This window comes from Electrophorus electricus, chromosome 11, assembly GCF_013358815.1.
Source record: "Electrophorus electricus isolate fEleEle1 chromosome 11, fEleEle1.pri, whole genome shotgun sequence".
Classification (NCBI taxonomy): domain Eukaryota; kingdom Metazoa; phylum Chordata; class Actinopteri; order Gymnotiformes; family Gymnotidae; genus Electrophorus; species Electrophorus electricus.
This window is the reverse complement of record NC_049545.1, coordinates 693,607-720,000: the sequence shown is the minus strand read 5'-3', so window position 1 is coordinate 720,000 and position 26,394 is coordinate 693,607. Positions and strand designations below refer to the sequence as shown.

Sequence of the window (26,394 nt, the reverse complement as noted above, 5' to 3'; positions counted from 1 at the left end):
GCTTCGGTTCAAGACGTAATACACATTTCACTAAAACACCATCTCAAGGATTCGTATAATGTACACAAAATATAGTTTGCACTTTGTGTCAGTAGATCAGATAGATACTCCAGTCAGGTCACCTCTGATACAGTACAGCCATCCTGGATTGCTATATAGGAAACAGTAACAATTTTCAGGAATAACTGCTGGTCTTGGATCAATTTTCTGGCCTCAGGCAGGTTTAAAGGAACCTGGTCCTTTTGAATGTGGAATGCTGACTTAGGCTAAGCAAAAATATCACTATAGATTCAGAGGAAACGTCCCCAGCTAAATTTAACATAGTAAGGCTCCGGACATCCAGCCTGCATTGTGTTCTGGATTCAGCTACTAACCAGTCTCAACTATGTAGTCATTGTCTTACACACAGCAAAGCAATAAAACCCCCTCCCACCTCCTGACTGCAGGTACTGGATAAGTACTGATGGTCCCTCCCACCTCCTGACTGCAGGTACTGGATAAGTACTGATGGCCCCTCCCACCTCTTGACTGTAGGTACTGGATAAGTACTGATGGCCCCACCCACCTCCTGATTGCAGGTACTGGATAAGTACTGATGGCCCCTCCCACCTCCTGACTGTAGGTACTGAATAAGTATTGATGGCCCCTCCCATCTCCTGACTGTAGGTACTGGATAAGTATTTTCTTACATGTATGCCACTGGTTATGTTAAATCTTATTTATATTGATATTTTTGGCCTCTCTGCTGTCCAGAAGTCAGTTAAAGCTGAATATCAGGGTTTGTTTTCAATGATGTCTTCCTGATTTCGCTCGGTAACATTAGTTCTGTTCAACTGTGCATGATAGAGACGCTCTGTGGAATACTGCATCCGATTTACTTCATTAGCGCATCATGTATGCAGGTGTCAGCTGTAGGACACATGGCGGTGTGCCATTACTTCCCATGACACTTGCAACACATTAGTCTCTTCTAGTCGCTGGAAAACTACTCACATTAACTGTGAACTGATAAGGAAACAGTGTGGTTCAGTTAACTTAGTCGGCTATGAAAATGATGTAGGTGTATAGCCAACATAGGTTTAGGTATATATAGGTAGAGGTATATATAGGTATATGGCACACACATATATCGGTTTATATAGGTATAGGTATATAGAGGTATATATATATAGAGGTATAAGTATATAGAGGTATAAGTATATATAGGTATAAGTATATATAGGTATATGTATATATGGTATAAGTATATAGAGGTATAAGTATATATAGGTATAGGTATACATATAGGTATAAGTATATAGAGGTATAAGTATATATATGTATAAGTATATAGAGGTATATGTATATATAGGTATAAGTATATAGAGGTATAAGTATATACAGGTATCAGTATATAGAGGTATAAGTATATATAGGTATAAGTATATATAGGTATATGTATATATAGGTATAAGTATATATAGGTATATGTATATATAGGTATAAGTATATAAGAGGTATAAGTATATATAGGTATCAGTATATAGAGGTATATGTATATATAGGTATAAGTATATATAGGTATCAGTATATATAGGTATCAGTATATAGAGGTATATGTATATATAGGTATCAGTATATATAGGTATAAGTATATAGAGGTATAAGTATATATAGGTATCAGTATATATAGGTATAAGTATATAGAGGTATAAGTATATATAGGTATAGGTATATATAGGTATAAGTATATAGAGGTATATGTATATAGAAGTATAAGTATATAGAGGTATATGGCACATACATACGAGTTAGTAATACTATTCTGCAGTCTTACCTGGATGAGGCATAGTTATTGTCTCATTGGAATTACTCGAGCCTACATTGAATATGACTACCGCAGACGCGTTGAGGCTCGCCGCCAGCCGTATTTTCTCCCGGAATGTGCAGTTTCCTCTGGAGATCAGCGCTATCCAGGGGCCGTTTAGAGGGGGCGACGGGAACCTGGTGCTGGGGTCGCACGCCTGCCTGTCCGGGGCAGGCATCAGCACGGACCCCCGGGCCTCTCTTTTCGGGGAGTGTTCACCGTATCGCCCGCACTCCGTCTTGTCCGTTCTGGTTTCCGAAGTGACGGGATCCGCGTAGCTGATGTTGACGAAAGCGGTGTACCACTCCTGTCTGTCGGCCACAGTGAAGTCAAGACAGAGCAGGTGCACACAGCACAAGGACAACAGGTAGGTGTTCAGCACCAGGCTGCGGCAGGTCCGGCTCAGGGACGCTGCCATGTCCAGCCGGAGCTGGTAACCCCTGTGCCAGGACACCCAGTCCACTAATTCTGACTCGAAGACCAGGGGCGAAGAACTACGATCCGCAAAAACTGTTCCAGTCAAAAGATCTTTGTGACACTTTTATCAAAACATGAAAAGCCCCCTTTAATGAAAACCCCCAAACAAATGCTTGATATGAAAAGCGCTGGAGGTTAGCTGAACAGTTCATCAGCCCCCGGCTGGCTTGGCTCACACGACTGATGTTGCCAGTTATTCCGCTCAATCCGAAACAGAACGTAATCCAGGGAAAACATTCACGGGGATTCTGCAGGACATGGCAACCTGCATGGCTCGACTCGCGTGTAAACTCGCGAGTAGGAGCAGGTGCCCTCTTCTGGGGTGGAGTGGCGCGCACGTAAATGCAAAGTTTGGATTTTTTCTAGGGCAGAACTACCAGCACGTCAATGGCCAGTAAAACGCCTTCAAAGACGTAACATTGTAGAAACTCGGAAAGCTTTAATAATAACGTAGCGTCTAAACACTGAGGCACGGCTCACTTAGGAACCATGGTAATAGGAACCATCGTGTTAGCGCTTACATTCTGTCCGGACTTATAACGACGACGCAACTTGCTATCAGCTGGCTACGAGTAAGTGTGGTAAGTCGTGGTGTTCACTGGTGTGTTTAAAATATTTGATACGGTTTATTATTATTATTATTATTGTTATTGTTATTATTATTATTGTTGTTGTTGTTGTTGTTATATGTTTGAAGATGTGTCGTAGGGAGGCTTCCACTGAACATAAGACCACGTTGGTAGTCCGTTCTAGGGTTAGGGATATAGTTATAGTTAGCTGTAGGGATAGGATGGGGTTATGATCATGGCAAATACCCGCTGACTGTTAAAGCGTTAAATCTTTGCCATTCTATCGTGTTAGGGTTATAGTTAGGATCTTGTTAGAAACCCGCTGACTGTTAAAAGCGTGTTTCTCGTTCTAGCCGCGAGCAGAAATATGCGCTATGTTAAACTAACGTGCGCGCTGGTTTAAAGGACTAGGGGAGAAGCTCGGTTGGCCCACCCTAAATAACCCTAACCAACCCTAACCCACACTTACCAACCCTAACCCACACTTACCAACCCTAACCCACCCTAAATAACCCTAACCCACACTTACCAAACCTAACCCACCCTAAATAACCCTAACCCACACTTACCAAACCTAACCCACCCTAAATAACCCTAACCCACACTTACCAAACCTAACCCACCCTAAATAACCCTAACCCACACTTACCAACCCTAACCCACCCTAAATAACCCTAACCCACACTTACCAACCCTAACCCACACTTACCAAACCTAACCCACCCTAAATAACCCTAACCCACACTTACCAAACCTAACCCACCCTAAATAACCCTAACCCACACTTACCAACCCTAACCCACCCTAAATAACCCTAACCCACACTTACCAACCCTAACCCACACTTACCAACCCTAACCCACCCTAAATAACCCTAACCCACACTTACCAACCCTAACCCACCCTAAATAACCCTAACCCACACTTACCAAACCTAACCCACCCTAAATAACCCTAACCCACACTTACCAAACCTAACCCACCCTAAATAACCCTAACCCACACTTACCAAACCTAACCCACCCTAAATAACCCTAACCCACACTTACCAAACCTAACCCACCCTAAATAACCCTAACCCACACTTACCAAACCTAACCCACCCTAAATAACCCTAACCCACACTTACCAAACCTAACCCACCCTAAATAACCCTAACCCACACTTACCAAACCTAACCCACCCTAAATAACCCTAACCCACACTTACCAACCCTAACCCACCCTAAATAACCCTAACCCACACTTACCAACCCTAACCCACCCTAAATAACCCTAACCCACACTTACCAACCCTAACCCACCCTAAATAACCCTAACCCACACTTACCAACCCTAACCCACCCTAAATAACCCTAACCCACACTTACCAACCCTAACCCACCCTAAATAACCCTAACCCACACTTACCAACCCTAACCCACCCTAAATAACCCTAACCCACACTTACCAACCCTAACCCACCCTAAATAACCCTAACCAACCCTAGCACACCCTAGAGCACCCTAACCCACCCTAAATAACCCTAACCAACCCTAGCACACCCTAGAGCACCCTAACCCACTCTAGCACACCCTAGCGCACCCTAACCCACCCTAGCACACCCTAGAGCACCCTAACCCGCCCTAGCCAACCCTAGAGCACCCTAACCCGCCCTAGCCAACCCTAGAGCACCCTAACCCGCCCTAGCCAACCCTAGAGCACCCTAACCCGCCCTAGCACACCCTAGAGCACCCTAACCCGCCCTAGAGCACCCTAACCCACTCTAGCACACCCTAGAGCACCCTAACCCACCCTAGCACACCCTAGAGCACCCTAACCCACTCTAGCACACCCTAGAGCACCCTAACCCACTCTAGCTGGGCTCGTTAGGGGTGGTTGCCTGGTCTCCCGTGTGCTGCTGCCTCACCCACATGCTCTCTGTGCAGCTGCGTGCGTTGGAGCTGAAACATGCCGAAGAAGAAGACTGGTGCACGCAAGAAGGCTGAAAATCGGAAGGAGCGAGAGAAACAAAACCGTGCAAACAGAGAGCACGTGGACGTAGCCAAACATCCGTGCAACGTGAGCATGGTGAGTGCCGCTCGCTTGGTTTAAGGCGTGTACAAGCCCACGGTCTTCAAATATAATATTGTACTAAATATTATTTCAGTATTTTTTAAACAGAGGAAACATCCTCTATGTATATAAGAAAACCCAACGATGAATAACTATAGCAAAGTGCTACAGTGTTCAAACCAAATGCTTTTATGTTGCCAGGACTGTGACAAGTGTCTAAGGTGAGCTGCTCCATTTGCTGTCTATCACATTAGAACTGCTGGAGGCACTTCTGCCTTTGTTTCTACTGTTAGTTCAAGCTGTTTTCTGGTTAACATCGTTCAGAATCGTACAGTGGAGCTCACCCCTGGTACCCAGGTTCGTTTTGCAGGGTTTAACATACATTATCCTGTGTTAGACGGCAGAAAAACAGAGCTTTCTGTTACTTCTGTGCTTCAGTGCAGAAGCTTCCCATGTGCGCCCAGTGTGGTAAGTTATAAACACTCTAGATATGTTCAGCACCCCCATAACAGCTTCAGCTTGAATGATACTAGTTTTTATTCTTTGATAATTAGACTCCAAATCAAATTAGGTTAACAGTAACACAATGACACAACACAACTATAGCCATGTACATACAATGTTCAAATGAAGTATCATGAGGCATCTTGTTTAAGTGTGAAAAAACTCGTTATTTTAAGTACTAAAGATGTAATGATATAATGTTTTGGATAAAAAATTAAAAACTGATGATTCAGAATTTAATACCATATTGTATCCTATCTATGTATCCTTGTATAGATAACCTGTTCAATGTGCAAAATTAGTATTATACGACTGACTTTTATTGTAGAAATCATACAGTAATGTGTTACTGTTTTCAAAGGAAAAACAAAGTGCATGAAGTCATCTGACTGTGTGATAAAGCACCCGGGAATTCACAGCACAGGAATGGGAATGGTGGTAAGACATCTATTTATAGTTAATCTCAGCCTGCAGTTTCACTTTTCATCTCTGACATGTCAGGAAAGTGACCCTTTTATGAGAACTGCAAACTGGTCCAAACAGGAAAAATAACATTGCTACAAAAATAGCAGAGCACTGTACATCAATGTCATTGAAATAAAACACATCAGAAGCTTTTACTTTGATCTAAAAAGCAGAACATTAACAGCCTATTGGGACAAAGTTATTCATAATACACAATGCTCTCCTTTTTGTGACCACTAGGGAGCAATATGTGACTTTTGTGAGGCTTGGGTGTGCCATGGGAGGAAGTGTCTGAGTACACATGCCTGTTCCTGTGCCTTGGCTGATGCTGATTGCATTGAATGTGATCGCAGTGTTTGGGAGCACGGTAAAGACCCCTCAGCCTACAGCATGGCCACAAATACAGTAACATTCCTCTAACAAGCTGATACCGAATGGAAATGCATTTGTGTGATAAAATAAACATGAACTGTTTGGTTTATTCGCTGTCCGCTTTTTTGCTGGTGTAATGTTTAGTCATTTTATGTGTCGCAGGCGGCCGCATCTTCCGCTGCTCCTTCTGTCACAGTTTCCTGTGTGAAGACGACCAGTTTGAGCACCAGGCCAGCTGCCAGGTGCTGGAGGCAGAGACCTTTAAATGTGAGTCTCCGGACGTCTACAGCAAAAGCCTAATTTTGTCTTTCCAAAGCCTTTAGTTTTAGGTTTAGTTTTTTTCTAAAATAGGAAGTATGTTCCTGTTTTAGGTGTTTCATGCAACCGACTTGGACAGCACTCTTGTCTGAGATGCAAGGTGAGGGACAGAATTTGCCTTCTTTTGTCCTTGACAATGTTGTATTAAACACAGTCTGCTTGCAGAAGCCGCTAGAGGGACTTAGGAGCACTGCTGCCGTAACCTATAACTTCTACGGTAACGTCTGATCTGCACTTCCCGTCTTTGTAGGCCTGCTTTTGTGACGAGCATGCTCGAAGCAAAGTCTTTAAGCAAGAGAGGGGCAAGGCACCTCCGTGTCCGAAGTGCGGCCACCGAACACAGGAGACTAAAGACCTCAGCATGTCCAGTGAGTCTGTGATGCAGCGTGCAGCCATAAAGACCTGCGTTCTAGACGTGCAGCTGTTTGTTACTGTCTCTTCTGCACTTAATGGTGTTCTTGTTTGGCTCGTGTGCAGCTCGCACTCACAAATTTGGCCGACAGAGCGGAGCTGACGAGGATGGTGATTATGGAGCATCAGGATACAATTCCTACTGGAAAAGCCTTGGCTCTGGAGGAGGAGCAGATCAGGAAGATGAGGAAGACTATGATGACTATGAAGATGATGAGGAGGAGGAGGAGGAGGAAGAGGAGGAATCTGAGGATGAAGAGGCAGAAGTGACAGATACATTTAACAGTCTGAGTCTTGGTGCGAGTTCATCAAGTGGGAACAACTGAAGTAAAGCTTAATTCTAAAACTAAGCAAACCTACTCCTCTGGTTGGTTTTGTCAATAAAAATGCTGCACCATAAATACAAAGCTTCTAAACATTGACTTAAGTGTTTCTCATTAGGATTGGCAGTTCAGCAGAAAGTGTGAATTATGTTTTGGAAGGATTTCATCCAGCGAGGGATACGTGGAGTTGATCTGCGTTGGTGCTGGAGCTCTGTCTTAACTCATTCTGGTGGAACCAAGCCTCTGAGAATTTTTTTATTTTTTATTATTATTATTTTCAGATTGGGCTTAGAATGATCTCTGTAAAGCACACATGAGTTGAACTGTATAACTGCTAAAATCTTCATGGTAAAGACTGAGCCCATGAAGCACACATTATTAAAACCTATTAAAATAAAGGAGGCTGTTGTAGTTGATTTGTTCTACGAGTTTGCATTCGTTGGCCACGTTTGCTTTTCCAGATGAAACGTTTATGTAATGAACTGGTTCGGTTCGGGTTTCCTATTTAAAATGCATTCAGCTGAATGCGCTCAAAAATAAAGGTGCCTTTCTCTCCTGGTGCCAGCAGCGTCTCCTCTGATTCAGCACACTGAGCGCCTGTGCAAAGTCGAGTCTCGTGGCCACGTCGAGCTTCTCCAGAGCCTCATGCCGGAAAAGTGAAAGTTCTCGCGTCGCAGGAATTCGAGCGGGTGGGGTAAATACTTCGTAGGGGGCGGGGCGGGCGGGTAGGGGGTAGGAATTCGGACGGGTTGGGTAATTACTCCGTTGGGGGTTGGGTTAGGACGTCAGTCGGGTGGGGTAAGTACTCCGTACAGGGTGGGTTAGGAAGTCAGGCGGGTGGGGTAAGTACTCCGTAGGGGGTGGGTTAGGAAGTCAGTTGGGTGGGGAAGTACTCCGTAGAGGGTGGGTTAGGAAGTCGGGTGGGGTAAGTACTGCGTGGGAGGGGGAATACTCCGTCCTCTGAGTGTTGACGTGTTTGTGACCCTGGAGCGGAGATGCCTTCATGGAAACGTCATACCTCATGGCTCCACTGAAGAGGTGAGACATTTTCTACCAGGGAGTCACTCGACGGATTTACATTACATATTCTATTACATGTTTTTATGTTGGACTTTGATATGATGAAGAAATGTGAACTGGAACTGGACTCGTGTTTGTATGGCCACCCAACCATTTTGTGCAGATGAAAACTCTTTTGATCCGTTTCCTAATTTTGGCTTTTGGAGTTTGGAATAAATCCCCCAAACACAGATCAAAGGTAGGAAAACTCCACGTTTGCGCTGTAGGTAGCGGCGTCGAGCAGTTCGCTTTTTTGGCAAAAAGCTGCACAGAGCTGTCTGTTGTATGCCAGCCGTAGCAGAGCTACACATAAATTGCGCTGGTAAGAAAATGTACATGTTTTTAAAAGGTTTACCGTGTAGGTAGATAGGTTTCTATCTGCACCTAATCAGGCTGCTACAGGTGAGCGGCTCCAGCCTCAGCTGACATGTGTTTGTGTTTATGTGGTCATATGTTCATGTGTTCATATGTTCATGTGTTCGTGTTTATATGTTCATGTATTTGTGTTCATATGTTCATGTGTTTATATGTTCATGTGTTCATGTGTTTGTGTTTATAAGGTTCATGTTTGTGTTCATATGTTCATGTGTTCATGTTTGTGTTCATATGTTCATGTGTTCATGTTTGTGTTCATATGTTCATATGTTCATGTGTTCATATGTTCATGTGTTCATATGTTCGTGTTCATATGTTCATGTGTTCATATGTTCACGTGTTTATATGTTCATGTGTTTGTGTTCGTGTTTGTGTTCGTGTTCGTGTTTGTGTTCATGTGTTCATGTTTGTGTTCATATGTTCATGTGTTTATATGTTCGTGTTTATATGTTCATATGTTCATGTGTTTATATGTTCATGTGATCGTGTTCGTGTTTATATGTTCATGTGTTCATGTGTTCATGTTTGTGTTCATATGTTCGTGTTTATATGTTCATGTGTTCATGTGTTCGTGTTTGAGGTTCATATGTTCATGTGTTCGTGTTTATATGTTCATGTGTTTGTGTTTGTGTTCATATGTTCATGTGTTCGTGTTTGTGTTCATATGTTCATGTGTTTATATGTTCATGTGTTCGTGTTTGTGTTCATATGTTCATGTGTTTATATGTTCATGTGTTTATATGTTCACGTGTTTATATGTTCATGTGTTTGTGTTCGTGTTTGTGTTCATGTGTTTGTGTTCATGTGTTCATGTGTTCATGTGTTTATATGTTCGTGTTTATATGTTCATGTGTTCATATGTTCATGTGTTTATATGTTCATGTGTTCGTGTTCGTGTTTATATGTTCATGTGTTTGTGTTCATGTGTTCATGTTTGTGTTCATGTGTTCGTGTTTGAGGTTCATATGTTCATGTGTTCGTGTTTATATGTTCATGTGTTTGTGTTTGTGTTCATATGTTCATGTTTGTGTTCATATGTTCATGTGTTTATATGTTCATGTGTTCATATGTTCACGTGTTTATATGTTCATGTGTTTGTGTTCGTGTTTGTGTTCATGTGTTTGTGTTCATGTGTTCATGTGTTCATGTGTTTATATGTTCGTGTTTATATGTTCATGTGTTCATATGTTCATGTGTTTATATGTTCATGTGTTCGTGTTCGTGTTTATATGTTCATGTGTTTGTGTTCATGTGTTCATGTTTGTGTTCATGTGTTCGTGTTTGAGGTTCATATGTTCATGTGTTCGTGTTTATATGTTCATGTGTTTGTGTTTGTGTTCATATGTTCATGTTTGTGTTCATATGTTCATGTGTTTATATGTTCATGTGTTCATATGTTCACGTGTTTATATGTTCATGTGTTTGTGTTCGTGTTTATATGTTCATGTGTTTGTGTTTATATGTTCGTGTTCATGTGTTCGTGTTTATATGTTCATGTATTTGTGTTCATATGTTTGTGTTTATAAGGTTCATATGTTCATGTGTTTATATGTTCATGTATTTGTGTTTATAAGGTTCATATGTTCATGTGTTCATGTGTTCGTGTTTATATGTTCATGTGTTTGTGTGTTCATTTCCATCTTATGTTCGTTGCAGTAGGATATTTATTTTCTAAGCAAGCCCATGTAGCCCATTTCAAAACTTAGGCGTGTTTTTCCACCATCGACACTTTCTGTTTCGATACGGGCGAGGGACCTCCGGGTGCACACGACACCACCAAGTGGCCGCTAAGCCACCCGAAATTGCACGCGCTGGCAAGTTTCACTTCCCTGTTTGATTTGACACGTGCCGCATGATTAACAGCGTTGTGTTTTTCATGAACGAGCTGCCTACAGATTCCTGACGACGGCGGGCATGCAGTTATTCACGTTATTGAGACAGTTTGGTCTGAGGCTCCTGCAAGACTTCAGTCACCCAGAAAAGTTATTCTTGCTTTATGGGAACATATAGATCATGAGCTTGCTGTCTCAGAATAACTCATGGGCAACATGAACCTCTTTCAGTCCTTGTGCAAATTTATTTAGGTACTGGTAGTGCCTGCCATCCCACCAACTATCAAATAAGACACATTCAGGTTTTGGTTTTTGTAGGAATGAACAAGCGTTTTAAAAATGTCCTCATGAAATACAATACAGGACATCAAACACTAAGAAAAGTCCTAAAATAACAATGAACATATCAAAGATAAACAGCAAAAGGTGACAACACCTACTGGTCCTCAATCAAACTTCAATCTTTATATATGAAAGACTGGGGAGCTTTTATTGGTAAATCTATTATCCCAGAGAGGTTAACCCTAAAATAACCCCTAAAGCATGATATACAGTTACCATAAATAATGAAGAGGTTCAAAGTAAAGTTTACAGGGGCAACACTAATTGAATACATTACCATTTTTCAGGGTTTTTTGTTCATACAACATGAGCATGGGTTTTTCACTAAGCCGTTCAGATTTGGCTCCCCTGACTAGGCCAGCAGTTGACTCATACTGTCCAATGTGTGTATCTTCACCCGAGACTCTACCCATGGCTCCACCGTTGTGAAGGTGTGTCACACCTGCCTTTGTGAACTACCTTCATGAAGGTGCATCAGACCATTATATCAAAGCCAAGAGCTACGCATCGATACACACATGTACAGTAGAATGAAATTTTTCTCTTCACATATTTACACCACATATGTGGTGTCTGTTGTTGTCCAGAGGAGGATGGACTCCCCTTTGAATCTTGGATCGTCTCCAGGTTTCTTCCTCGTGCTCTAGGTAGTTTTTCCTCACCACTGTCGCCCTTGGCTTGCTCACTGGGGGCTTGGACTTGGACATTTGTAAAGCTGCATTATGACAACATCTGTTGTAAAAAGCACTATAGAGATAAATGTGAAATATTTCAGCTTTTTTGTGAGCTGGGGTCAGAGCACAGGGTCAGCCACTGTATGACCTAAGAGTGTTAACAGTCCACAGTTCTCTCCACTAGGCTAGCGCTGCCCCTTCACACTGCTCTGTCCTCGGCTGCATAGACCAGACACTTTATCATGTTTTCAGCCGTCAGCCTTGGAGGACAGAAGGGCTGTCCTCTGACAGTAATGTCCCAGCTAAAGTCGCAAAAACCCGTATGTGTGCGCTTTCCATGTTGGGTCCGCCTGCTTTTACAAACTGGGTCAGTACAAGGCAGTTCTGGCAATGAAACCTTTACTATAGAGGGATCAATACCAACTATACATGCAAAACTGCAGATGAGGGAAATATAAGTATGTTTTAAAAAATGATGCTGTGGACGTTTAGCACTGACTAGCTAACGCTGACAGCTGGGGTAGGATTGCGAGCTAGCTAATACGTTAGCTTTACGTAATTGCTGGTGGTCGGCTACCTAACTACAGTGTTCAAGCTTGGGTTTTGGCTACTGGTCTGGGGGGAATAGCTTGTGATTATGTTACTTGTACGTAAACACAGTAGCTGTATACACACTCAGTCACTACAGTAACTAGATGCTTCCGGTGCAGCCCCTATGTTACATTAACTGCCTAAAATTGGAAGATTCAATTATTTAACCTTTTCCTCCTAAATGTTATAATGTATATTAACTACTAAATAATAGTTCGTTAGTTAATAATAGGTGTGCATTTTAAGTAGATTTAAAAATTATGCCAATGATATCAAAAGCATGAACCTTACACTGAATAAACCCTTTTAAATGTCATTCGTTATTTAACTCTCATGATTAGCATATGTCCCAGAACAAAGCCTGTTAGAATCTAACCTCTAGGTATTATTACTATTAATGCCATAAACATTGTAACTTTTCTACAGTTAGAGGTAATCATTTGTAAATAATAATAAATAATCAGTAAAGGCGTTTCCACAAATCCTTCAGCTTGCCTTTGCTGTTTCTTTCGCCGGGTCCTGACTGTCGATGGTGGAGTTGGAGCTCGCATAGCGTAGCGAGTGGCCAGTGCACAGAGTCACTCAAAACGTCAGAGCCTAGCGTCATGGTGGAACAGTCCAGCAGCACGTGTCGTTCATTAACAAGGGAACTGCCGACAGCCAGCGCGGGCCGAACCTCCTCTGGACCTTTGCTATGTTTGTGTTGTATTTCGGCTAAATGTGCCACCAAGAGCCATGAATGTATCACCACGTTCGGGTTTCTCAAACGTGTGCTTTGATCTCTTGCAGAGAACCTTGAGATGTGTTTGTGTCCTCTGGTGTTTTGACAGTAACCTGGAGTGCCATCTGAAATTCGAGGTTTGGAATTCTTTCTTAATTCTGAGGTATTTCACTTTAAAACATAAGACTTTGCATATGTTCCAGAGTTATAAATGACGGTGAGGGCCAGTGTACATTGGGCAGAAACACAGACAACATGTAGCCTGATTTTATAGGCTTATAAATGCATATAAAAGGGTTTTCTTGGGTTAATTTAGTTTATTTAAGCATATATGGTTTTAATTTACTGCCAGAATGGGACATGACAAATCTTTTTAGCTCTCACAGATTACATTTGCTTTCATTTCAAGAAATCTTTGAAAACAAATTATTCTGCTGTTGCCCAGAAGTGCTTTGCTTTATTTGAAGAATGTTCGTCCGTGCCCAGATTTACAATGTGGGAGCAGTCGTTCAGTTTCAGTTTGTTTTCCCTACTTCCAGGTATTTTTCGTCATATATGGCTTCTTTTGAATATTTCCATCAGTTCATGTTGCTACATCTATTTCCACCATTGTTTGCTACATCTACATCACTTTCTAATCGCCATTTGCAGTTGGTACAGCGTATTGATCTGGAGGTCCTGTGTGTACATAGTAGAGCTGGTACAGCGTACAAAACAGAGAGGATGCTGTGCTATCAGTGACAGACTAGAAGCATGCCCGCATGCTGTGTTCTACATCAAAAACGTTCAAACCATTTCAACTGCTGGTGTTCCTGATTCTGATGTAGAGGTACATCAACAAATAAGAAAAAGAACGGGAATGTGCAAATAGAAGGCAGATTTAAGATGGAGGAAAGGTAGAGGAAAGATGGAGGAGAAGGTATTCTGCACATTATAGTCCTTCCCTGTTCTACTCATTATAGTTTCTGGCCTTTCATTGGTTGATTGGATGACTACGTAGTTCTGTCCACTGATTGGATGTCGGGTTAATTGCACGTCGGTGATGGTGTCTTCTTGCTGAGTTCTTGTATAAATCTTTTTACCATGTCTGCTGTGTTTTACTCTCATCTTGAGCACTTTGTACTTTAGGACAATGTTGCAGCTATAATGCATTTCTTTTGATATCTCTGCCTTGGACATATTTGTGGCCAGTTTGGAACTTTTGCCTTTTGGTGTGTGTGTGTGTGTGTGTGTGTGTGTGTGTGTGTGTGTGCGTGTGCATGTGTGTGTGTGTGTCATTCCATTCCATTATATGCTACATTAAATGTATGCTATTCTAATTGTAGTTTTGCCATTTGTTTTTGTTCAGTCCTTTTAATGTGGTTTTAGCTTCTCTGGTTTTGGCTACATTGCCAGCAAGTTGTAGCCTCTAAAACCTGCAACATGTTTACTAGCATGCCAGCTAGACAAGTGTTTCGCCAACAAACTGAAGAATGCTGGCTAAACACGGAGAAACGTAAAAGCTTGATGGTCGTCTTAATGCGGTGCAGCGTCAGAGAGTACTTTGTTGTTGTTGTTTATGTAACTAATGGTTTATGCTGTGATTCCCATTGGCAGTTTGGTTTGTTCTGCATCCAAGTCAGAGCTGACTTCAGATCAGTTTTATTAGCGCTTTTGCACGAGAGGGATTCACAGCTTCACGAAAGAGGACGTCATGTGGATGTCTTTTGAAGTCCTTAGAAACATCCCTCCATCAAACTGGCTTGTAGGCCAAATGATAAGAACCACTGGGACAAAGACCTCATTTTTGTATAGATGGGCACATCTTAAAAAAACTTAACTAAAAGGACATAATAAATATTGACTAATCGTCTTTAGTTAATCCTTAAGCGAGTTAAATTTCATTATTGTCTCTGACGGATGGGAGTAGTAAAGGAAATAAACTTTATCAAAAGTAATAATGAAATATACAGAAATAAATATCTAACTTGGTTATTGTCACAGTTTCCCTCTGCATTGTTCTCATAGCAGTGTCTGCCATATGGTTTTGTTTTGTTTTCTTTCTCTAGCTTTGTCCCCTGTCTTGTGAGGCCCTGCCCCATATTGGTTTCAGCTTCGCTAACTCCCAGCAGTTTGATCATGAACTCTCTAAAGGCTCCTGATTTTCGATTTGCTCACAGCACTGTGGGCAGCGGAACCTGAGCTCGTACTGTATCTGTCCTGTCCTGCTCCGTAATCACCAGGATAATTAACAAACTATCCAGTGATTGCATGCCATGGAGCCTCAAAATAGCACTTGCACAAGTACGTAAAATCTGGTCTCCTAGTTTAGGAGAACTTCAGAGAAATCCAGGAAGGAATTTTGAAAACAATGATCCCTTGACTTCTCACAACACCAGGGATATGAATTTGATATTTGATATTGCCTTTGTATCAGTGTTGGTACTTGGAAACTTGGAAACTTGGGCTGCGTCAGTGAAGAATTCTTGGCCTCCAGGGGTGTGTGTGTGTGTGTGTGTGTGTGTGTGTGTGTGTGTGTGTGTGTGTGTGTGTGTGTGTGTGTGTGTGTGTGTGTGTGTACCGAGTCTTATCCAGTTTAAAGGATAAGTGTGATTACAAATATGTTTAGCAGTGCATGGCACTTGAAAATCAGATTCTTCTATTTTGACAGGGCTGTTTTGACACAAGCTTTGTCCTACTTGGCACATTGTGTAACACTTACGTCAACTAACATAATCTACATACCTGCTATAAAAGCTTAACCATGTGAGTAGCAGTACTTGAGCTTACGGAGCATGAGCTCCGTACCTAGCTAGCACACATCTAACATCTAAGTAAATTCACATCTAACCTGAGCTATCAGTTAAAGAACGGCAATATTTGCTCAGACATTAACTGGTTAATATTAGTTTAATTTGCATGCTAGCCATTAAACTTGACTGAACTACCATGAAACTCTGATGGGCATTTAAACCACCACCACACACACACACACACACACACACACACACACACACACACATAGGTGAAAAAGATACCAGGTGAGTAACTACAGGTTACTATAGTAAGAGATGTAGAGATATTCAACATTGTAATAAAGTACACAGAGTTTCCAGAGGAACAGGACATTTCGAACAGAGGGCCTTCATCAACTGTGCAAGCAAAGTACTTTATATATATACAATATTTTTAAAAATTGCAAACACTGATATTATGAGATTCTTTCTTTGTATGTAATGTAATTTAGTCACATGTATTTATTGTCAAAATTAGTGGTTTCCCATCACCTCTTTCTGCCACCTCTGCTACATTCCATGGTGTGGCTCATTGTGACATGACACCTCCTCTGTTTACGTGGTTTCCATGTACACAGTGTGTTTGAGGTTCATTCTCACTGGTTCAGTATTGAAGGACATTGTTAAGTTAATAATTCTCCTAATCCATGTACCACTGGTCAGACAGTCTAAGGAATGTAGGCAATGTCTACAACAAGAACTAAACCCGCTAATGTCAGCTTTACGCCACTCTGCGAACCTCACCGAGGCTGTGAGACACGTACAGACTTCAAACTCGTCTGTTTTGCAGCTTGTCCAGCACTCACTGTGTTTTCGTATCAGGGACAGACTTACAGTGCATCTTGGATCTGATCTGTATTATTTGTTATTAATTATATTTATTTAAATGACCTTTTATCTCTATTTAATTTTTAAAAATTAAAACATTTAAAATGTTTCAATTTTCATCTTATATCCTTTCATGTGTGGTGGAATTTTGAACAAACAGCAAGTCAGACGTGATTAAGAGAGTCATTTAATAACGAAAAGAGGACACACAAAACACAGCTGTGTGACAGCTAATGCTCGAAAGCCAAAGCTCTAAAGGGGTAGACTGACTACTCCTTATATCTAAACTTCAACCCCCTCCCCAGGGAGGGGGTGCTCTGTGATCTTGTTTACGCACTCCCTGCTCCATTTGGTGATGAACCATTTGGTGATATGCCAGGACTCTTCAGAGGACAGACACCATTTGCAAGAAAACAAAAGCCTAATCCCTCTTTATGACCCCTGCAGGTCACATCCATTCATAAAGCAACATTCCCACAGTCATTTGTTCACACAATATACAGAGACAGAGTGTGCAGACTAAACCATTCATATAGGATTATATGATGGAAAGGATTAACATGATTATATATGAATCATTACATATGAATCACAAGATAATACATGATCAAATAATATTTTCCATCACACATGTATCTTTCCTCTTTTAATTCACTTTTAATATCTTTTTATTGAATTTATTTTCTATTTAAAGCCTTATTTAACTTTATTAAAATAAAATTGTTTTTGTAAGATCTTTTGTTTAACAATGTTTGTCTCTCGGGATGTAATATTCGATTACATTCTCTAGATGTAATAAATTTTATTTAAATTCTTCTTTATGTCTGTGTGAAGCATTGTGAGTTGCCACTGCAAATATAAAGTGCTGTACAGATAAACCTACCTTGCCATAAAGTTATAGACAAAGAATGTTTAAGTGCTTGGAGCTCCCAGTGAACAGAGATGGATTACATTTGTGGAAACGGAAAGTGTATCATCCCACACAGGCACTGGGATTAGAGTTGGAGTGCACCAGTCAGTGGTCTCAGGATCTGTGCATCCATCGGGCTTGATTGAGGGTGTGGCTATAGAAAACCCAATACTGAATTAAAAACCACATCAATGCGCATCAGGCGTTTGACACAAAGCATCATAGTGACCACATGATATAAATGACATAAAGCTAGGGGCAGTAGTGTCTCAGTGGTCAAGCTACTGGACTAGTGATCAAAGGGTTGCTGGTTCAAGCCCCACCATTGCCACTGTTGGGTCCCTGACGAAGACCCTTAACCCTCAATTACTGAAGTTCTACTCAGTCTTAATTGTAGGTTGCTTTGGATAAGTGTCAGCCTGAGATGTAAGAGATTTGCCCTCTCTGTGTGGTCTCCTTTTCCCTCAGACTCAGGTCCTCTCTCAGAGGTCTGGGAGTCCTGTGTAGTATCTTGGCTGTACCCACGATCTGGACGGAGATCTCGGAAGTTGTTTCTGGGATCTGTTGAAGTCATTCTCTCAGTGTGGGGGTCACAGCCCCTAGAGCTTTGATTACCATGGGAACCATAGATGCCTTTGCCTTCCACATCTTCTCCAGCTCTTCTCTCTGATCTCCTATTTCATTCTTCTTGTGTTCCTTGTTCCTGATGTTGGTATCATTCAGGATTGCCACATCTTTCAATACGACCCTCTTCTGCTGTTTGTCCACCACTTCTCTGTCCGGTTGGTTATCTATTACCATCTTGTCTGTCTGTATCTGGAGGTCCACAGGCTCTTAGCTTGGTCATTCTCCACCACCTTCAGGGGTGTATCCCACTTTGACCTTGGAACTTCCAGCCTGTAATCAGCACAGATGTTTCTGTACACTATGCCAGCCACTTGGTTTTTTGAAAGTTAAAGGGATGTAGAGAGCATTTACATATATGACCTAAACCACTCAATTCTCATGATGGATTCAGTACTCAGACATAAAAAAACAAATAATATCAGCCATAATTTTAATGACTATAACTACATGTTGAATATAATGTTTCATGTTCTTTCCATGTCAGGTATTTTGTAAAGTGTATTTCTCTGTGTCTTCAGCTGTCTGAGTGTGATGCTGACCAGTGTCCACGCTCACGACAAGCAGAGCCTGATAGAGCTCCAGGACCTTCTGAAGAGAAATAAACCCAAGATTATTGTAAGACCCCATGTGTACCATATGACTGCTTTAATGACCGTCGTAAAGATCACACTTACTGTTTTAATGACCATTGTAAAGATCACACTCTGCTTTAATGACCGTCGTAAAGATCACGCTTACTCTACTTTAATGACCATTGTAAAGATCACGCTTACTCTGCTTTAATGACCGTCGTAAAGATCACGCTTACTCTGCTTTAATGACCATTGTAAAGATCACACTTACTGCTTTAATGACCGTCGTAAAGCTCACACTATGCTTTAATGTCCGTCATAAAGATCACACTTAACCTACCTTTACCTATGTGTTAATTGTAAATTGAGGTTCAATTCAAAACACAGGAGCTTATTTTTAATGTTTTGTACTTTTAATTGTAATTGTAATGTTCCCATGTTTTATACTTTGTATAAATTTACTCGGCCTCTGTCAAATACGTACCATTAAAATGTTATAAGTCATCTCACAGTTTGCCTTTGTTTATTTCTTAAATTGATATTTTTTAGAACTCAGATGCCCTCTTGTATACACCACCTGCTAATGTTAATGTAAGTTTGTTACAATCTTTACATCTTATTTTTCTTAACCATATACTTTAGAATATACAACAAGGGAACTGAATTAGATTTGTGGAATCTATTTATGTGTCCTTGTCAGAGTAAAGGGCATGTTACATTAATGTGTTTGGCCAGATAAATACTAATATTACTGTGACATCCTATTAACGCTGATCTCTCTCTATCTGAAGAGCTGCACTCGATCATTAATGTACTGCTATCTGCTGGAGTTGAATGTTGTCTTTCATGAAATGGATTTTTACCGCGACCCCAATAACACACCCGTATACTACATGAAAGAGAATTACTCCTCTCTTATCTATGTAAGTACACTGCAGAGCTTTATTTGGTATTGTTGCCTGGATATCTTTTCATCATGAAGCTGTATAACTAGCCTAGTTAAATAGTTAAGATGTGGGTTTAAAGCTATACAGTTAAATATAGACTATTGGCTGTGAGATTAAATCAGGTATCTTGATTTAACACTAGTTTAATTGGATTTGTGAAATCAATTTGCAGGTTTTATGCAATTTTATCACCCCAGTAATGGATGTGTTGGGTTAATTTACACTGGTTTTCTAGGAATGCCAAGAGAAGCTGTGTCAGCAGTGTGAAGAATACCCCCAGAGGAACACAACGGAGTTCTGTGAAAAGATGGAAGAATTTATTTTGAAATTGTTAAGTATGACTGTTACTGACTGTCAATGACACACTAATTTTATATCACAGCCAATATGTAAATAAGCTCACTGTTATTTCTTTTAACATGTATTCAATTGATATATTCAGGTTTATTGAAACTATAAATGTATTGATGTTAATATTTATGAACATAAAGGGATGTAGTGTACAGTTAAAGTTATTTCTAGCTTCAGATCAAATATATTTTGTTCCGTGTTTATTGCTTCAAATGTTTCTTTTCTATTGTGTTTATTATCCCTACCAAATGTTTTTTGTTTTGTTCTCTGAATGTAGTGCAAATAAGAACAGTTGAAGAACAGAACATGAGACAGACGAGAAGTTTGAGGAGGTTGAGGTGTAGGACACAGTTCTCTCAGTTTTAGTAAAGATGATTCTGTCTCATCCTGAACCAAACATGACTGTCCATGACAAATCCCCTTTGCCAGTGTTGGACAATTTAACTCTATCATAAGTAAAACATTCCCAGTGTTTATTCAGTTTGTGTAAACGCAGTATAACATTGTGTCTTCGTAAACTTATCTGGGTTGACTGTAGCTTTTGTCAGGTTAAGCGCTATTTGTCTCACTGAAAATGTGTTTGCCTAAGACGTAAAGGAAGCTTTGGATAGAGAGAAAGTAGAGGCTTTGCATTAAAATAGCTACATACTGTCAGACTTGTACATAACTGTAACCTTAACAGATATTAACTGTTGGTGGATATATTTTTTAAATGAAATGAGTTTTGTGTAAAAAAAAAAAAAAAAAAAAAAAAAATCATTATAGGGGAAATTTTCAGTGTTTTCTTTTTTTTTTTTTCAGTTTTATGTAAACGTTTTGCAATAATTCCGAAATAGCTGTTTTATGCCACTATTTCTGGTCTGTTCCTAGAAATTAAGCACAACTATGGACTGATGTGCAGTGTTTTCTGTATTCTGTGAACCCAGACAGGGTTCCCTATAGGCTGCACCAGAACCAGGGCATGACTGATCCACTCAAGGCCTCTTACGTTTCTCTAGACCATCAGGCAGTGATCCAGTCAGAGAAGAACATGATCAGTCTCCTGATGCAACACGGGATCCAGGACAGGACGTTTTTGAATGGTCATCTGAATTAAATTAAAATAGACTGGTTGTGATCTGAAAAGAGTTTAAGACAATCCAACTGAAATGCGATACAATGTGTTACAAGACCTGTGCACGTCAACATGACCATTCATGTTCTGTGAGTACACTCCTGATGTTATTTTATGTATTTATAATGCAAATCATTTTGTACTGTGTATGTCACATTAAAAGCCAACGCATGTGATCCCTAACGTGTGGTTCCTGGCCATTGCTCCTGTGAACGTCGGAGTCACAGGGTACTGAATGAACAAAAGCAATCCAACAACCTCTGGTTCTGTACATTCTCATAACTTACACTGGGCTGTATGATTTTACCATTTCCCCTGCATTCAAATTCTCTACACGTTCCCTGGTGCTCCACAAGTACACTGTGAAACAAAACTCAAATGTGATATTTGGCCATCATCTCCATCACAGACATCTCGTGTGATGACATTCTGTTACGAATGATGAATTGAGTGCTTGCGGTAAAGGTCTATAGAAATGTTACAAAATTAATCACAAAGACAAACTGAAATACGCTAAAACTGTATTAAAACATTACTGAAAATAATCTTCTCATTACAGTTGTACTACTGCGCACTCTGCAGTAAACAATTTCAAACACACCATATATACAAATGATTTTTTTTGGATTCTTATATCTTACTCATCTTTATATGTACCAAAGATCATTTCCAGCAAGATTATCGGGTATAAATAGAAAATGTGCAGGAGACGAGATTATCAGCGAGTTTATCCAATGGGAAGTTTATGAATCCACTTTTCCATAGGTTCCTTCTGGAGGACGATAGGACTTGGGGAATGCCATGAGCTGCAGCATGTTAAATGCATACTTCCTGCACTTTATGTTCTTTTGCACGTTCTCAATCCGGCATCCTTCTCTGATCCGAGAGAGAGAGAGAGAGAGAGAGAAGGGATAGGATGATAATGGAGTTATGAGAGCATGTAGGAAACAATGAGGTTATATATTAACATGAATTTTCATCCAGTTCCAGTACACAAAACAAAACGCAACTCCGACTCCCTCGAGTGGTTATTTCCTCTTCAGTACTTTACAGTGTCTGTGGGAAACTGGCAGTGACACACACATCAGCACCAGCTCATACGGTGGCCCGGAGGGTCCAATCACTGCAGCATTTACCAAGTAAACAAAAGCCAATAACTCATTGGCAGTGAGGAATACATTAAGCAAAAAACACAACAAAAATGAAGCATTTCAAAACATCTGTGTAACTGAGACATTAAATGACCTCATGTTAAATGACCTCACGGCACTGAGACATTAAATGACCTCGTTAATATTACACTGCAGCATTAACTGATGAACAAAAACCAGAACAAAATGCAAACTCTGGAAGTGTCCTGGTTACTAAGGACACTTCACATATGGCTTATACATTCAAAATATGAGCAAAACACCACACTGAAAAAACACAGAGAGACAAACAGAGGAGACAAAGTCTGGCATCCTGTGCTATGAGCCGAGATTCACTCTGAAATGTTCACTTCGCTACTGGCCAGAACCACTTCCATTGTGACTGACCTCAAATGCCACATTTGTGAAAATGTTTTTCAGTTTGCCTCTAAGCGCTGGGGTCTCACAGGTCCCGGTCTGAGCAGCGTTTCCACGTTTCCATCTGTGTCTCTGAGTGTTTCCTGGGCTCTCTGCTTTCCCTATTTATTGTCCTGGTGGGTGGGTGTGTGTGTGTGTGTGCGAGCGCACGCGTGTCTGTGTGTGTGTCTGTGTGTGTGTCTGTGTGTGTGCGTGCATACTGCTGGATGGCACTCTGTCCTGGGTGATGTCCTCCCTCCCGTTCCTGTGCCTGATCCAGTCCCCTAGGGGGCGCTGTGGTTTCTGGATCAGAGTACACTGTGTGCACTTGGCTGCTGCTTGTCACTGGTGTGATGACAGGACGTAAAAGCACGATGTGTGTTGATTATAAAGTGTCCTTGAGTACTGAGAGAGGCGCTATACAAGTGTAACTTCATAGCATCATTTGTCTTCTACCTTCATGTACTCACACTCTCCACTTTTGCTTGCTTGCCCCATACAATCATTTCCAGATTTATCCATTTCCATTATTATTGGTTACATTGATAGAGCCGCTTTCTCAGACTCAAGGCCATGTGGAATGATGATTATGGAACAAAGTCAGCAGAAGCTGACGGAGCCTCACCGGGCACAGCACGCAGCCAAGGACATTCAAACTCATGCACTATTACCTCAGCGTATGAAATACACCACAGATTTTTCCTCACTTCCAAATGGGAAATTAGTTTGTTTTGAAGCAGGACAGAAGACAGAGACACGCTCCCAAGGTTTATGTTAGGAGAAGTATAGGGAGGAAACATCGGAAGCAGAGAAACGTCCCGCGAGAGCAGGACCCCGTGAGACGAAGGAACAGAGCCAGACAGCACATTGTTATGGTGTCATCAGCAGTTTATTGATATTTTGCAAGCAGGAAAACAAGACTTAATATGAGCCACACCACCAGCAGGTGCGAGCTAACAAGCAGAAGAGCGATTGGATAGAAGTGGCGAGACGCCGGCTTGTGATTGGCTACTGAACCTGCCTCAGGGTCGTCCCATTGGGCACCTTCTCCCTGGGCCTGCCGACTGCTGAGCAAGTCAAGAACAGACAGAGAGAAAGAGCAAGAAACACACACACACACACACACACACACACACACACACGTATCCACACCCCCACACACACGTAACAGAGGGTTAGTAAAATTAAACCAACACAACGACACACACACACACACACACACACACACACACACACAAATCTGGGCAGTGGTGATACTGAGATTATTATGTCTTAGGGTGTGTGTGTGTGTTTGAGGGGATGATGCTGAAATACTTAGGTTCAGTTACGCTAAACGTGCTGACCCAGCCACTGCATGGACAAACCCAGCCCGACTATCAGCTGTCCATTCAACACACACGCTCTAAAACTAGAAGCTCACATGTGCTTGCCGTGTGTCATCACAGTAAACTAGAGTGCTAATCAGCATTAACAACTCTGGGTTTGTCTGGTTCTAGTTGTATTACCAAATTTGTAACATCATGTTGCAGCCTCCTTTCCAGTGTTTATATGGCAGCCCTCATTAAGCAAACACTTCCTATTACATTTACCTGACACTTTTATCCAAAGCAACTTCAGACAATTAAGGGTCTTTAACTTTTTAATCTCTTAAATATGAAATGAAAAGACCTTGAACTCTTAAGATTATACATAGATTGTACAGATTTCAAGCAGCGCCATGCTAAGATGTCAATGACCTAAATATTCTTCTCTATGAAAAGAATTCATTGTATGTTGCTAAGCCACTGGCCTGCAGCCTTAGACAGCTACCGGGTTAATGACGTCACTTCTGGTCAGTATTTTGTTAAAGGACTTTTGTGTACAGCTCCACTCCTTGAAAAAGTAACTCGGGTTACTTTTACACCAGCTACTCCATAAAAGGCAAATTCCATGTATTCAGTGTTCCGTGCAAAACTGTGCTTTGGGCTGCTTCTTTAAATGTTTAGGTTTCCTGCATCACTGTTCCAGAATGCTGACAAGGTTTAAATGCAGTTATGGGATGAGTGGTGCGGATGCCAGATTGTCATCCCTCCGTGTTCCCCGACTGCGATGGAAAACTCAGCAGCTGATCTTGGACCCAAAGCACGGCGGTAACTTGAAAAGCTTAAGAAAGCATTTACCGGACGCTGCTTATCTGGAGAACCTGCCCCAAAAGGCTTGGTTCTGAAGGCTTCTGAATGATTCTGAACACTTCTGAACTGTCCTGAATGGTTCTGAACAGTTCATACATGCATCTCCATCAGTAACTTTTGCTCGGAGTCATGCCAGCGTGGAGCAGAGGGGGTCAAATGTGGAGGAGGAGGAGGTGATCCAGGACAGGCTGGGCGATAGGAGCCCGTGAGGGACACCTACCTCCGCATGCAGTCCAGGGCCCGGGTGAAGTAGTCCTTACGCAGCTGATGCTCATCCCTCAGCAGGGCGCACTGCTCCAGCGTGACCGACATGGACGTCCGGTCTTTGGCACTTTTACAGCTAGTAAAGCGAATTCCATTCAGACGCCGGCAGATCTGGAGAGATGAAGACCACACGTCAGCTTCCTGTTCCTCCACTTAGGAACCTTTCAAAGAACAAAAGCTTTTAAGCACTTCAAACTCCTTTCAGTGAATAAAACGTAATGGCAAATAGGATTTCATTATTAATTCATTGTTTTTAGTTGGCCTAACATTACTTAACACTGTTATGCACTAACTGTAGCGACTAGTTCAACATTCTTATCTTATGAATCTGTCTCCAGGTGATCCTCCTTACTGGCACAGAAAACATACGCAATGCACCTCAACTCATAAACAGTCATATCAGGCCCTGGTGGATCCTGACAGAGCAAATGATTCAATGTTTCATGCAAAGACAACAACAATGTGATGATAACAACACACAGGTACTTTGATCTGGACAAGCAACTGCTAAACGGCATAAATGTAACTGTAAATATCGCAGGCTATCTGCAGGGGCTTGTGTGTGCGGGCGTGCGCTGCTCGGTCTTCCTGGTTATGGTTCGGGCTGCGCCAACCTTACCGCTCCTGCCAACCACAGAATCTCCACGTTCTTCCTCTTCTTGGTTACAACGTTCTGGCCCAGTGTTTCCAGTAACTCCTTAACATCAGTCTGTGTTTGAAAACAGGGCAGACCTGAGAGACAGAAAGAGACCAAGGGACAGACAGAGAGAGAAGCCTGAGGAGGGAAGCATATCTCGACAGCTGACCTGCTGTGCCTCAGCGACTCTCTAAGATGGTGGTCTCACGCCTGTCCGTACCCTGCTGGAGATCAGGTGTCTGAGACGCAGGGTGCGCACGTTTAAGAGAGCTTCATCAGAAAAGGCATGACAAGGTGTTAATGTAAAACGAACCTTAGAATTCATCACCTTCTCCTGCATTATTACTAAAGCCACAGAGCTCAGTGTCAACAGCACTAGAGGGGTGTATGTGTGAGTGTGTGAGTGTGCGTTTGTGTGTGTGTGTGTGTGCGTGCGTGTGTGCTGGAGAAGAGTTTGCAGGTCTAGGTCTCTGCCACGATACCACATTTAACCATTCAGGTTGGCAATGTGTATGACCAGAGGAAAGGTCAGAAAGGTCAACAGGTACAGAGGTTACAATCAGTCGATCATGACACACTCATGAACAGGTGACGCATTACTGTGAAACAGGGACTCACTTTCTAATGGAACCTTGTCACGCAGGGATTTATAGTACGCCTGTAAAATGTCAAAGTTTCTCTGGTTTATCCTCTCCTGTAATGATATATCCCCAAATCTG

At 41.6% G+C, this 26,394-nt stretch overlaps 4 protein-coding genes across 14 annotated transcripts in view; 2 read left to right on the top strand and 2 right to left on the bottom strand.

Annotated features, from left to right (window-relative positions):
* rnf150a (ring finger protein 150a) overlaps nucleotides 1–2,536 on the bottom strand; it is a 28,203-nt gene extending 25,667 nt beyond the window's left edge. The window contains exon 1 of the mRNA XM_035531646.1: nucleotides 1,817–2,536. Coding sequence (XP_035387539.1) covers nucleotides 1,817–2,264 — 448 coding nt within the window. The 5' untranslated portion in view covers nucleotides 2,265–2,536. The remainder of the gene's footprint in view (nucleotides 1–1,816) is intronic.
* Nucleotides 2,125–7,760, top strand: znf330 (zinc finger protein 330). 4 transcript variants are annotated; one of them, XM_027032395.2, is made up of 10 exons: nucleotides 2,125–2,213; nucleotides 4,820–4,961; nucleotides 5,148–5,167; nucleotides 5,344–5,414; nucleotides 5,812–5,888; nucleotides 6,156–6,282; nucleotides 6,450–6,554; nucleotides 6,659–6,705; nucleotides 6,856–6,973; nucleotides 7,083–7,760. In XM_027032395.2, the coding sequence occupies exons 2-10, from the start codon at nucleotides 4,842–4,844 to the stop codon at nucleotides 7,340–7,342; spliced, it is 945 nt and encodes a 314-aa protein (XP_026888196.2). In that variant the 5' UTR covers nucleotides 2,125–2,213; nucleotides 4,820–4,841; the 3' UTR covers nucleotides 7,343–7,760. The 4 variants fall into 4 exon arrangements, with proteins under 4 accessions (XP_026888196.2, XP_026888197.2, XP_035387540.1 ...); XM_027032396.2 differs by lacking the exon at nucleotides 2,125–2,213 and adding an exon at nucleotides 2,680–2,895; XM_035531647.1 differs by lacking the exon at nucleotides 2,125–2,213 and adding an exon at nucleotides 2,680–2,904.
* A 500-nt stretch (nucleotides 7,761–8,260) lies between these two features.
* On the top strand, nucleotides 8,261–21,239 carry il15 (interleukin 15). Its single transcript, XM_027032393.2, has 8 exons — nucleotides 8,261–8,377; nucleotides 8,523–8,597; nucleotides 13,002–13,096; nucleotides 18,591–18,687; nucleotides 19,194–19,235; nucleotides 19,436–19,567; nucleotides 19,827–19,926; nucleotides 20,869–21,239. The coding sequence occupies exons 2-8, from the start codon at nucleotides 8,523–8,525 to the stop codon at nucleotides 21,036–21,038; spliced, it is 711 nt and encodes a 236-aa protein (XP_026888194.2). The 5' UTR covers nucleotides 8,261–8,377; the 3' UTR covers nucleotides 21,039–21,239.
* A 321-nt stretch (nucleotides 21,240–21,560) lies between these two features.
* Nucleotides 21,561–26,394, bottom strand: part of inpp4b (inositol polyphosphate-4-phosphatase type II B) — a 119,857-nt gene continuing 115,023 nt past the window's right edge. For 4 of the 8 annotated variants that reach the window (XM_035531633.1, XM_035531636.1, XM_035531637.1 and 1 more), the window contains 4 exons: nucleotides 26,294–26,391; nucleotides 25,658–25,770; nucleotides 24,995–25,149; nucleotides 21,946–23,670 (listed from right to left, as the gene is read on the bottom strand). In XM_035531633.1, coding sequence (XP_035387526.1) covers nucleotides 23,493–23,670; nucleotides 24,995–25,149; nucleotides 25,658–25,770; nucleotides 26,294–26,391 — 544 coding nt within the window. In that variant the 3' untranslated portion in view covers nucleotides 21,946–23,492. The other 4 variants (XM_035531639.1, XM_035531640.1, XM_035531635.1 and 1 more) reach the window with 3 other exon arrangements.